Source organism: Ornithodoros turicata, chromosome 2, assembly GCF_037126465.1.
Source record: "Ornithodoros turicata isolate Travis chromosome 2, ASM3712646v1, whole genome shotgun sequence".
NCBI lineage: Eukaryota > Metazoa > Arthropoda > Arachnida > Ixodida > Argasidae > Ornithodoros > Ornithodoros turicata.
Window position 1 is genome coordinate 120276919 of NC_088202.1, and position 13755 is coordinate 120290673.

Consider the following 13755-nt stretch of genomic DNA (forward strand, 5'->3'; position numbering starts at 1 on the left):
CCTGGAGATCAGACAATAGTCCCCATAGACACATTTTGTGCTCGTTAATTCGCAATAACTTTACGATATACAATACCAATTGCTCCACGTGAAGTTGCTTCATGAGTTTCATCTAGAATTTGACAAGCGGAAACTGTCCATTAGGGTACTTAACCGACGCGACGACGGCAATACTGAATACTGCACTTGAAGAAACCTCTGGAAGCTATACCCATACGCTTCGCACCGCATGTGTCTTGCTTCGGAAGTATTGTTTCCGTGATGTTTTGGAAGAATGACGAGTTCTTACGGACATATGGCACTGAGGCAAATATTATATGCTTTCCAGAAAACTACATTCCCCGTTTTTGTTACCTACCCAAGGGAAGAGGACTGTGCAACGAGTCACTGCTACGATACTTTTATAATCCTGACAGCGGCCGTTGCGAAGCATTCATGTATTCAGGTTGCATGGGCAATGCCAACAATTTCCACAGCGTGGGGGACTGCAAATTGTTCTGCAGACTTTCGGGACAAGGTGAGTTCGAAAACCCATACATAATTCGATTAGCGGTACCAAACCTTACTTGGGTAGTAACGTCATTAATTCATTCAGTCATCAATTACCAGAACAAATATTTCATTACTGTAATTACAGTAATGAAATATTTGTTCTGGTAATTTGCAATGTAATGCTTTACTTTTGACACTATGTAATTTGTAATGTAATTTAATTACATTTGGGCAGTAATTCTAACGACATTACTCACTTCTTTTTACAAAAGAATCGAGTGTTCAGGTTAACGGTTTGTGGCATTGGAGAATCATTGTTTGCTGACCCATCCTCCGGACAGTCTTTCTGTTGCCGTGATACATTGCGTCATCTTCGTCTCTACATTGTGGAACGATACGTCCTACGTGGCACCCTGACATGTAGAAGAGACAAAGAGAAGAGCGTGATTAAGCTTGCAGTAATGACTTAGTAATGTCATTATTTTTTCGTAGTGATTGTAACGTAATTTCGTTACATTTCAGTTGCAGCAATGAGTAGTGTAGTTTAATTAAATTTTAACCGGAGTAATAAGTAATGTAATTTAAATACATTTTAGAAGTAATTTACCCAGGTATGTACCAAACATGACATGGAGCACGGTGCGCACGTAGTTTCGCAAAACATATTTGCAAAACAGCAAAAGCAGGAGACCACTTCGTTCAGAAATGTGCTGTCAATGACGTCCTTGCTTTCGAACCGTTTTTCATGGTTGAATTGCACGTTGAATCCTTATCCGTCCTGTAGTCTAAGAGAAAAGGGAGAATTTCCTACTCAAGCTGGTAAAACGACAGTACTTCTACCATTTCGGGACAATCCACGCGTGCCTTCTTCTCCGCGGGTACAAGCTATAAGCGGCGTCGGGGGCGTCCCTTTCCCTTGCTCCTCTCTCTGACATTTGCTGTAAGAAAAAAAATTATTTTCTTTCTTTCTGTTTCTACTCTGCAGTTGTACCCAAAAGGTAAAACTGGTGTGAGTAGAAATGTGGTTGCAGTACAGCTCTACCAAGATGGTAGAAAATTCCACCTTTTTTTCCTTAGAGTGTGGTGGTGGGGTGTTGCTGCCCAGGATACCCCGCCCTTGTCCTACACTGTAAGGAAAGTTTCCGTAATTTTACTGTACAAGTGACTGCTAACTCTGTTGCTGGCATATGCGCCATAGGCTACATGCTGCACAAAATCGGTTTGGTCCCAGACCAGTAAACCAGAAACATCCCAGGTACGTCCACACGTCGCATATGTCCGCCACGCCTATGCGACGTTACTTGTACGTCCACAATGCGATTTCGAAAAGTGTCTTACTTTCTATATCCCTAAGATATCAGGTAGATGTAAAAAGAAAGGAGGCAAGCGCGCGTCATTTTTCGGAGACATCTAGGATACGTGACCCTTCGTGGCATGACGTAAGCAAACGGAGAAAATTTTAGGGCTTCCTACTTTATTTACCAAGTACCCACATTATAGACGGTAGCTTGAGTTAAAAAGATGATATCTGCCAGGATAGGGTGTCAGGAACGTTCGCAGGTATACGCTGACGTCGTTTGCAGACTCACAAGTTAACTGCAAAGACGTTGTCACCGTTGCAAACGTAATACGCCACGCTACGCTTGATGAACGTACTCCAACAATATGTATTTCAGTATATGTTCGCTCTGGTATCTCTTGAAATCCGCGTCCGCAGTCACGGACACGGACACGTATAGCAATCTCTGAACAGCCTTAGTCGCTGGGCGAGAGTTGGTATTCAGAATGTTGTTCGAGTCTATTTGAGATGCTGCAGGAAGCCTGTCCCTGTGGCCGGCCTTCCATTTGATGCCAATACACTCTCTCCGCGTCCGCAGTGGAGGGGCCTAGAGTCATAAGCTACGCGTCAGAGTATCGACACTGAGGCTGCGTTCCGATACCTCGCGCCCGCGAAGCCGCCTGACTAGGCAGCTGAGTAGACCCCTTTGCATGTCACTATTGGAACAGGCTTGCCTAGCCGAGGCGCCTGTGGCGCCATCTCGTTGCTCACGCAAGAAATGCGTACGGCGCAAGCGCATCAGGAACTAGCGTTTCCCGCTGTCAGCCGTCCCGGCTATCAGATGGTCAGGTGTATAACTAGACTGCATCGACACGCACTAGGCGGTAGCCGACTGAATAGCGGACTTGGCGAGATTTGGAACGAGACTTAACATGGCGGCACTTCCGGTTAGAGCGCTAGGCAGTCGACTAACCGGGTATTCGCGATTCAAATGACCGAGAGGGGGCGCCCCAGTGCAACCGCTATGGCGTCCGTAAGGAGGTCCGCTTCGAATCTTACGCTATCCAGTATAATGAAGTTTCTGCTTTGCGGTGCTGATTCCCGATGTTTCGTCGAAGGCGAACGAGTTCTAGATGCAGGGCATGTTGTGCTTTCCGGCGTTAAGGAAAAGACAGAGACTGAAACTGTTGTCGTCGCTCTGTGCTTGCAAACTTCGGGTTTGCAGGCTGATCCACACACGATTAACGTTCGCCTACTGTGTGGAAATGGGAACATTGAAGTAAAACAGGGTGACTGTACCTGTGTTGCCGGAAATTCCGGAAAATGTAAGCATGTTTGTGCTGTTCTCCTAAATTGTTACAGGTGAGTATCCATCAACGTCATGATGCGCTGTGTGCACTAAGAATGTGGTTCAAACAAAAACGATGTTGCTGTACGTGAATTTGGCACCTATTTCCATTTCCTCTTGATTTAATATGTGCATCAGACATATGTTCTCTATCTTAATGTGCTGTGTTTTGTGTAGTTCTTGTGCGTCTTCTGTGGGTTTACATGTGCATATTCCCGTTATACAAAGGCTTGGTGTTCAAAGCCTGGAGCCCGTTAGCTGTACAGACATCGAATGTGCGTGGACAACTAAAAAGAAAGAGGTACGGGACTCCTACGGCGCTGTTCCACTCATGGAGTTTTGTCATGTCAAAGTGGCAACGTAGTGCAAAGAGGGAGACCACAGAAGTGCTGACGAGCATGCCGTCGCCCTCAAGCTCAGGAAGACCTGCCCAAATTCAGCTATCGAAGAACACCGGTAATTATTTCCTGAGAAATATTTGTTTTGTAGATTAAATTGCGCTATCAGAGGTATGAAACATGTGCTTTATTTGTCCTTGTTAGGACAAGAAGGCGGCGTGAACATCTTGTTGATGCTACCTGCTCAGGCAAGTGAAATATACATATACACCTAAGATACAAGTCAATCAGGAGACTTGAGGAAATGTTACTTGCTACATATTAATTTTGTGGCTTAATGTTCCGATTTTCTACGCAGATGAGAACACTCCACCACCGCTCCTCACACTGCTTCATAATGAGAAAGATGACCTACTGAAGAAGTGTCCTAGTGATATTCTAAGGAGAGTATGTGTAGTGTACACTGAGAAGGAAATAGAAAAGATAGAATATATCACAAGAAACCAGTCACTGTCGTCACACTGGCACAAGTTTCGGAGAGGAGTTGTGACAGCAAGTATTGCCCACTCTTGTATGACTCGAGCCGCGTCTCTGCAAAAGTCAGAAAAGCCAGTAAATGTGCTACCACTGGTGAACTTGATTCTGCGACTCAAGAATACCTGCACACCCGCGATGGCTGCTGGCTCAAAGAAAGAGCCTGTAGCCATACGAGCCTACCTAAAACAGCTTGAACACGCTGGTCATCAGGCTGTCGTGTCACAAGTGGGTTTGATACTTTTAAAGGGCACTCCAATAATAGGGTGTTCCCCAGATGGAGTTGTTAGCTTCACCTGCAGCTGTTGCAGTGGTATGAAGGTACTCTTGGAGGTAAAGTGCCCTGTCAACCTTAAAAACTCCTTTTCCTTGATTTTGACTTGCACATTCCGAAGCGGGAATACCTAACTCAAGTAAATGTACAAATGGGCATATGTGGAATTGAGAAAACACATTTTTTTTGTGTACGTTGATGACTCTTCATTTGTATGCAGCAGCATTAAGTTTGACATGCATGCATTTCAGGCCTTCCACAATTGTATTGTGCAGCTCTATGAGAATTATGTATTTGCTGAACTCTTGTCTCGTTCATAATATTTTTTTTTCCACCTCTGACTAAGATTATCAAGGGTGTGAATTTGTGCTCTGCAGCTGTCATGCATTAAGCAGCAACATATTGCACATGTGACTGTTGTGTTGATTATGACAATGAATACGGGGCATAAGAAAATACACTCTTAAAAATGAACTTCACCTCATAGCACGCTCTTAGCCAACCATAATCTCGAATGATATCGTTATCTGACCTGATTTGTTGAAAACGGGAGGCGTACGCCTTTTTTGTGACACTTATGCTGTTCATAATTGTCACAAAAAGGCGTACGCCTCCCGTTTTCAACAAATCAGGGCAGATAACGATATCATTTGAGATTATGGTTGGCTAGGAGCGTGCTATGAGGTGAAGTTCATTTTTAAGCGTGTAGAATGACATGTATTTGAGCGAGAAATATGTAGCTACAATAAATGATGTACATCAAAGTTACAGAAGTCAGTCTCCATGAATGTACAATTTTCCTTTGAAGTGATATGCACAAACACTATTAATTGTTGAAAAAAAAACAAAAAAAACATGCTACATGTTTGCTAGCTTTGAGTGCGTTGCAGCTTGACAACAAGTCGTACATTCTGGTAATCTTTGAAAGAAGAAGGCATGTTGTTTAAGACTTCCTCTTTTGACGGGAGTTTCACTACAGTTTTCATTACTTTGCTGAGGAACCTTACAGTATGTGTGATGACGTTGGTGCATGTCGTCTTTGAACAACAAAATAGATTGCTTAAGAACACTGTGGAGGTACTCAGCTTCAGTTTCATCATTGTTAGAACAATTCGCTCCTTTGGCGACATGAGATGTCGTGCAGTCAGCGTATGTTCACTTTCAAAGCATTCTACCAATGCGTCCAGCAATTGCACTGATGGAAGACCCGTCATTGAATTTATGTTGTCAGGGGTTAGTAACTCCACAAATTTGCACTTCAGTTGACTCGTGAGAACCTGAACGGCCACATCCCTTGTGGGGGTACCCTCTGGTAAGCTCATCGAGGCCAGAACTCTTGCTACATTGAGCTCCTCGGTTGAAAACTCGCTTTGGTCCACACATTTTTCTGTGTCCTCCAAAGAGCTCGACGTACTTGCTTCTTCCATGCATTCATGCTCTTCACGTGTCACCTGGAAAGGCACCCAATACAATTTATGTGAGACTGAAACCACAATAATGCTGTGATTGAAACGATGATATCCTAAGAATTTCATAGCTGTTTTTAGTGCTTACTGTTACTAAAGGCTCTTCCTGTTCATCTGTTTTTTGTGCATTTTCTTGTGACAGTGCTTCTCTGTGTTGTCGTCTTTCTTGCCTCAACAGCGAGAGCTTTTGTAGCCTTCGTTCCTTGGTGGCGTCATGTGTAGACACGGTCGGCAAATTCAGGTCTGGAACTGCCGTATTTTTAAAGCGCCTTCTTTGGCACGGCATCTCTAAAAACAACGTGAAAGTAGTGTGGCACGAAATAGTCTTATTGAGATGCTTATAAAATTCAACAACGTGTAATTAATAACAATGAGGGGATCGACTGTGTGGGATCCAAAAGTACGACTTGAATAACACCAGTATTGATAAGACAGACATGAACCTACCAGGCAAGAAAAAGTTTTCTTCTTTGAAATGCCTTGAGCATATGACCATCGTGTTTGAAACTTTCTTCCCGATATGCAGTCGTGCATCCACGTTGCCCTGCGGTGCGTCAGCCGGCCGCCTTGTCTTTCATTGGCACAGGGGAAGCGATGAAACGAAACTTCACTGTTTTTCCACCGTGCAGACGTGCAGTTTAGTCCAGAACAGAACTGTTTACGATCACGCTTCTTTAAAACACTGTTTGGTTCTTCGTGGCACAGCGTCTCTGCCATCCTCGTTGAGCAGCGCAGTACCAGCAACGCGCCTCTGCCGCGTCTGACCGCTTGGACCTCCATGTACTGCTTCGCCAGAATGCCGCTAGGTGGCGTCCGTTTTGCTGGACTCGCGAATAAACGCAGCCTGAGTTCCAAGAGCGAGCATGCGCCATCTTGTTTCCGCGCCAGGCTACCAACGCGCGCGCACTTCTGGCGCACGATGCCATCTATCGTACACAGGTGAATTGTTCCTTTCGTTTGCAAGCAGCTCATCAAGGATGACCTCCTCGGAACTATGTGGTTGACAATAGGTGGATTATCGCACAACAATCACCCACGCTTCTCTATCGCACAGGGAGCATTATGTTATCCGTCTTTGACCCTCAACTCGGGATGGTGCCGGTGTGGTGCGGAAACAAAATGGCGCTCCTGCTCTCCCTTGGACCTCAGTGTCGATACTCTGAAGCGAAGCTCATTTAGTGACTCTAGAGGGGCCAAAAAGGGAGCCTGCGTCTCATATGGTGAAATGCGAAAGCACATTTAAACGCGCGGTGTGCATTAATCTTGGATTGTGACCGAAAGGTTGCTGGGCACCCCTCCCCATGTGTGGTGTGCTGCCAAAAGTAGATGCCATTTTGCTTAATTAGTGTATGCAGCATTCATTTGCTACAGCAATCAATCACTATCAATTTCAAATTGATTCAATACAAAAATAGCATAAATTTTAAAACATCCCTGAAACATCCAAATATCCAAAATAGATCGCTATGCGTCGGTTCTGGGATGTAAAAACAGTAGAAATCTGGTAGTCGCATGGATGTACTTTCAACGTAAACGGATATCCCAACATCCAATTTGTGATGTCGCCATGATGTACCTGGGATGTATATGGTTTGCTGGGGTGTGCACGTTGAACAGTTTCGGACTGGGCTTTCGCAAATAACCCTTTAATGTAAGTGGGTCTCCTTTCGCGTAGGGGAGCTGTGCAGTGTGCACTCTAAAACGAATTTTCTGCAATAACTACTTTACGGCACATATACGGGCAACACAGTGAGCAGTCACTTGTGTAAAATTACGAATTTCTTCTTCTTTTTTTTTTTTTTTACAGTGTAGCATTTTATGGGTCTTCAAGGAAAGATGTGGCCATACTGAGGTCCAGATACTACCTTGAAGTCGGGAGAGGGCGGTGCTGGTGGTGATGATGATGGTGGTGGAGGGCTCGCCGCTGTCGGTCTCACAGAAGGAGGGCTGTTGTATAGTGCACGTAAGCCCCCTTCCACCTGTCCCAGTATATCAAGGATACACAACACAAGTACCAACTACGACAAGCGGAACGTTTTCCGTTTGCTGTATCATGGAAAGAAAGCTTCATTCCCAACTTATTCCTTCGAATGTATTTATATAACAGACTTCTTACGTCTTTGAGGCGTACACTGCAATCACAGCTTGTCACCCTTGGCAGCCGCCCCTTCAACTTGTCGGGCACCCGCGGCCCTTGGGATACCGTGGCGCACTCCAGGGCGGCCTTACGTCATGTGGCCTTTCTTTTATTTTTTTTATGCGACTGGCCTAAAGGACTCATTGTGACCCCGACAGCGCCCTCGGCCATTCCCGCCATCATGATCAGGATCGCCATCGCCACTCCGATCGTCATCTCTCATCATCGTCATCACTCATATCAAAACCCCAAGCTATGGGGTAGCGTTCCACTCCTAGAGTCGCAAACCTCCCCACTTCATCGCCAATTTATAATTGTTGTTGTTGTTGTTGCTGCGTCTTATCAAATAGTATAGGTCTTCATACTGTCATATGCTTTGCCTCATTAACAGATGCGTCGCTTTTACTTCCGTTTCAGCAACACTTTCCAGGAAGCCTCCCATGTGCTACTTGCCACCCGAAAGAGGGAGTTGCGGAGGCTTTCTACCGAGGTTCTATTACGATGAGTACAACGCAGAGTGCAGGAAGTTCCAATACAGCGGATGTCTGGGAAACGATAACAATTTTGCGACAGAAATAGAGTGCGAGAAAACATGTAGTTAAGTCGCTCCCCGTGCCTCCTTTTATGCCAGTATCGGATTTATAAATACTGAATCTGGAACAGCCGCAGCAAAAAGTAACTTTATCGCAGGGCGCCGGTGCATTTATGCAGAAGAGAAAGGACTTCCTAGTTATAACGGACGTACAACATTATTATCATTAATGGAGTGTTCCTAACAGCAGTTTAGTGTGTATGCCTTGTAACGGGATAAAATTAATAGTATAAAATAGTATGTTTATATTATTTGTATATACTATTTATATTCTTTGTGTATACTGTATATACTGTTTGTTAAGACAGTACCTTGTTCTTTGCTTTTTTTTTTTTTTCAAGGTCTGATCATGTGACAGCAACATTTTGTTTGAGCGGCGTACCACGAATGACGCGCATTTTGGTGCTACTTTTATTTCCATAGCAGTGCCGAATATGTTTTTCGTCGAATTCGAAATTGTGGCTGCTTAGGGTGAGCGGAAGGCCCCCGGACAGCACATCCAGCGTACTCTGTTGTCGTGCGAATTACGTATGTGCGCATTTTTCGCCGTCGTCGAAGATTTCAAGGAAGCACAACGCCGGGAGAAAGGTACCTTCAATGACGACGAGGAAGTGGGTAGCGTATTCTATTTTAAAGGACAATTTAAATGGGACACCTTCAGGATGCGATCGACAAAAGAGAATATATTTTCTGGTGATGTGCAATAACGAGACACAATGAATCTACCACGAATTCCTTATTTCTGAAGTTTTCGCAGCATGCATATTAAATTTGTTGTGCATGCGTTCCATGCAGTGTGGTTTAAACTTTGTCTACAGCTTCTCCGCACATATTGGCGAAATGGCCGGTTTCACGTCAGTTCAGGCAGGGAGGTCCCATCGACTTCCTGGACTTTCATTATTTTTTGACATTGAGAAGCTCATCGTACATGATGACCAACAGCGGCAAAATTAGTAATTTCTACGGAATAGTTTTCGCGCAAAAAGTATCCAGAAAATCCGGCCCCGAATTCGAGTGCTTCAGTTTTGCCGTGTTTGCACGCGTATATCTCCCGAGTTTTAAAATACACTGTAGTGAATTTTTTTTATACTTTAGTATGCCTACAGGCCAGCAGTCAGAGCGCAAATTTTGGCGAGCAGGTGCAACGCTCTGTGATATAAAAAATGGGGAACATGCTCTCTCGTGCGGTTTTGTTCCAACTTCGCTGCGTCATTTCTCTGGCTGTTCCTCATTACTATATCTGGTATCAGTTCACTCAGTTTTTAATGCTCTTTCATCTGATATCTATATCGTGCGTATACCTCCTTCGGGTATCTGCTGAAATAGGGAAATGTTAAGGTATATTTCGAAAAAAGGAGGATTTTGAGCGTTCGTTTCTCGAAAAGGCCCGTTTTTATTTAATTAATATTTTCCCAGGACATGGACCGATGTTAGGCCTCCTATCTTACGTAAAAAAATTCTGCTTCAAAAAGCGTATATTGGCGATTAGCGCGTTAAAACGCGGCCCTAGTCTGCGTGCGTACGTGTCGGAGCCCGGCTGCCGGTACCGCGGGATGGCGGGCCTCGTGTCGATGCTCCCTTTGTTTGGGCAGGGTTGTCTGTCCTTAGCCTTACCTGAGCTATTCGTCGGCAAACTTTTGACGTCCTGCTGAAGATAAAATTCACGCATATGGGTTAGTTATTTCCAACAAAGCATCTGAATGAAATCGTACGTTGCCGTAAAGCCGTATTTCAACGGCTAGGTCAAACTCAATGGTCAGCGAAGGTAAAACCTCACTCTTGCAAGCTGCGTACACGGTGATACCGATACTATTCAAATAAATATCAAGTTAGGATTTGCTTTTTCCAGGGTTCCCGCAAGTTCCTGCCAAGCTTGCTTTCATTGATTTTACGATATTTTTGAGTTATGCAGAGGGCTCTTAACACAAAACGCGTGTTCTGTGCTGAACTTGCAGCGGTACATTTCTTCTCAGAGCTAGGGAAGTGGGCGGGTTTTCGCATTTGTCATAGTTACATTAGAGACGTTCACAGAAGAGCCGTACGGGAGACGCACATAATGCACTTCGATTTCGCTGAAAACTGGACAGTAGCCATGCCTAGCGAAATAGTTAAGCGTGCCACTGAAGAAAAACAGATTTCCGTATTCACATGTGCGCTAACAGCGGGCACGGAAGCGCACAGTTTCGGTGTGGTGAGTGAAGACTTGTGTCACGATTCAGCACAGTCACTGTTAGCATCCATAGCTATTGAAGAATGGCTTGACAAGATGATGTTTCCCCTGCAGCTAATGATTTACGTGTCAGATGGAGCGGCAAGCCATTTAAAAAATCGGCATAGGCTCTATGAGCTCTCCAAATCTAGTTTTGCGAGCGCAGCCCAGCAAACCACCGACTGCACACAGACGTGCATAAGACGTCGCAACGTGGATATTCGGATATCCAGTGGATTTTCGTGAGGGCTTAACTTACATCCACTGGATGTCCATGGGAGCCTGACTTTACCCCTGTTTTCTGATCCTAGGAATCTCCAGACAATGTCTTTCATGGACATGTGGATATAAGGTGGATGTTGTACGGTGCCAGTATAAAAACCCCGTAATTCAGTAGTTTTGATACTGTTTGTCGTTTGATCAGTAAGTATATTATAGTATCATAGCCCAAGGTTATTATTTAAGGTGTTATTGTTAAAAATGCTCTCACCTCCAAAAAATGCAAAAAAAAAAAAAAAACAGCAGGCTCCCTTTCTGCCCCCTCCACAGCGAGCGCGGATTTCAAGGGAGACCAGGTCATTCGCAGTGGCCTCACTTGGCGAAATGGCACGAGGCCGGAGCATATACTGAAGTACAAGTTGTTGGGGCACGTTCATTCTAAGTGTATTGGGCGCAAAACGTTTGTTACGGTGAAAGGGGCTGTCTTTGCAAGTAGCTCACGTATCTGTAGAGTCAAGGTATAACCAATAACGTGACTCACATTCCTTCCTGCCAAATACTGTGTTTTTAATTCAAGCTATCGTTTATAATGTGATTAGCTGCTTAGTGGAGCTGTAAGTGATCGAATTCCACTGTTGTTTGACGAGCGTATATCCGTATACCGTATTTATCCGTATATCTCCCTGCAAAGTCCTGGCGACGTTCTTGTGACGGTCAACCAGTGCCCAAAATCTTGTGTACAGGTTCTCACATGGATATCCCAGGGATCTCCAGGCTGCTTCCTCCAGGCAAATATTTAAAATGCGATATCCTGCAGATGTACCTAGGACATTTGTTGTTTACTGGGTAATACCGAAACGCGAATGTCGTTCTGAGACATCCAGTAGATATCGCATGGTTGTCCAGATATTCAGGATGTTCGCGACATTATGGGGATGTCCTATGGATATGAATGGTTTACTGGGCTAGCATGCCTGTTCAGGAACAGGCCACGACAAAAGTGCGTGTGACAGGATCGGTGGAATAATCAAGCACCATGCCACAACACCTAACTTGCGTTCACTCGAGCAATATGTTATCTTTGAGTCACAAGATATGATAACGTGCCTGCCAAAACACCTAACGCGCGTCCATTTACTCCATATACGGGCTGAGGACGTGGCTTCTTTTAGAATGCAAAAGAAAAATGAATGATTAAATGTATACCCCATCAAAGTGGCATACAAGGTTCGCATACATGGCAAAGCAAGACATCGGAAAGTCGAGGCCGAGAAACATTCATAGCTAGTACCGTGGTCAGTGAATCAGGAAGAGTAACGGTTTCATAGAAAGTGAGTGAAATCATTTGTCGCTGTCATTGCAAAATACTGCTTTTTCGCAGTCTTGTAAATATATCGACGTAAACTACCACTTCTGATTACACAAAGTTGTCCCTTTCTTGTACGACATCGACAGGAGGCCCGCCATCCCGCGGCACCTGCAGTCGGGCTCCGACACGTACGCACGCAGACTAGGGCCGCGTTTTAACGCGCCAATCGCCAGTGTACGCTTTTTGAAGCAGAATTTTTTTTACGTAAGATGTAAGGTCTAACATCGGGCCATCTCCTCGCAAAATATGAATGAAATAAAAAGGGGCCTTTTCGGGAAACGGACAATCAAAACCCTTGTTTTTTTCGAAATACACCTTAACATTTGCCTGTTTCGGCAGATACCTGTATGATATACAGGTATCTAACTGTCACTTATTAACTGCGAAAAGATATATAAAGATATATAAAAAAAGAAAAGAAAAGTATGCCTATATATAAAAAGAAAAGAAGTGCGAAAAGATATATATCAGATAAAAGAGCGTTAAAAGCTGAGTGAACTGATACCAAATATGGTAATGAGGGACATCTACAGCCAGACATATCTCGTGTCGAATTTGGAAAAAAACTGCGCGAGAGAGCGTCTTTGCCATTTTTATAGCACAGTGCGTTGCACCTGCGCGCTAAAATTTGCATTCGGACTCCTGGCCTGTAGGCATGCTAAAAAAAAAAAAAAAAAAAAAAAAATCACAACAATATCTTTTAAAACTCAGGAGATATACGCGTGCGAACACGGCAAAACTGAAACACTCGAATTCAGAGCCGGATTTTCTCGATTTTTTTTTGCACGAAAACTATTCCAGAGAAATTATTCATTTTATGGCTGTTGATCATCATGTACGATGAGCTTCTACATATAAAAAATAATGAAAATCGAGGAGGTCGATGGGACATCCCTGCCTGAACTGACGTGAACCCGGCCTTATAGGAGTTGCCTTTATCTCACAAGTGGGTATATTTAGGCATATAGCAAACTAGAAATCTAGCTCTAGGAACGTTGTAAACAGGAACGGGGCCTTTCCCAACACTTCACTGAAAAAAAAAAAAAATAAATAAAGAAGAAGAAGAAAGGAAAATCATTATTAAGGAATACATCTGAGTGTCCTCTGCTCGATGGTCGTTGATATTGGAATCCGGGCCAGTAACTTGGGTGGTTTAGTGCAAGACATTGCAAATACGTGTAAGTCGTTTTCTTTTTTTTACAAAACCAAACGCGCGATCGAATGTCAAAACTATGGACTATGGATGGAATACTAGATTGTTGACGGAAGACACAGTATTCCAGCACGCGACGTGCTTCAGGTTTGTCCCTATACTGTAGACAGTGCTTCTTCAATATTTTCTTTTTTGAAGTAAGGCGCCTGAATGCTAGCTCGCCCTGAGCTGGTAGATATGCAGGTACCCTAGTTTGTGGCTCTGAGTGACCCATTACTATACGGCTTTGTTAGATGAATAATGTTGAGACTCAGTAATGGGGAAGTCATACGACCCATTAGAGGA

The 13755-nt window shown here is 44.1% G+C and overlaps 3 protein-coding genes across 4 annotated transcripts in view; 1 reads left to right on the top strand and 2 right to left on the bottom strand.

Annotated features, from left to right (window-relative positions):
* LOC135386006 (carboxypeptidase inhibitor SmCI-like) overlaps window positions 1–8717 on the top strand; it is a 42069-nt gene extending 33352 nt beyond the window's left edge. For both annotated transcript variants that reach the window (XR_010420554.1, XM_064615698.1), the window contains exons 3-4: window positions 329–517; window positions 8286–8717. Coding sequence is in view for 1 of the 2 variants with exons in the window: in XM_064615698.1 (XP_064471768.1) it covers window positions 329–517; window positions 8286–8470 (374 nt within the window). In the remaining variant the exon portion in view is untranslated. The remainder of the gene's footprint in view (window positions 1–328; window positions 518–8285) is intronic.
* Window positions 1–13755, bottom strand: part of LOC135386003 (angiotensin-converting enzyme-like) — a 274926-nt gene that overhangs the window by 57359 nt on the left and 203812 nt on the right. The gene's annotated exons all lie outside the window — the stretch shown is intronic.
* The window catches only part of LOC135386005 (angiotensin-converting enzyme-like), a 79081-nt gene that overhangs the window by 7319 nt on the left and 58007 nt on the right, over window positions 1–13755 (bottom strand). The window lies entirely within an intron of this gene.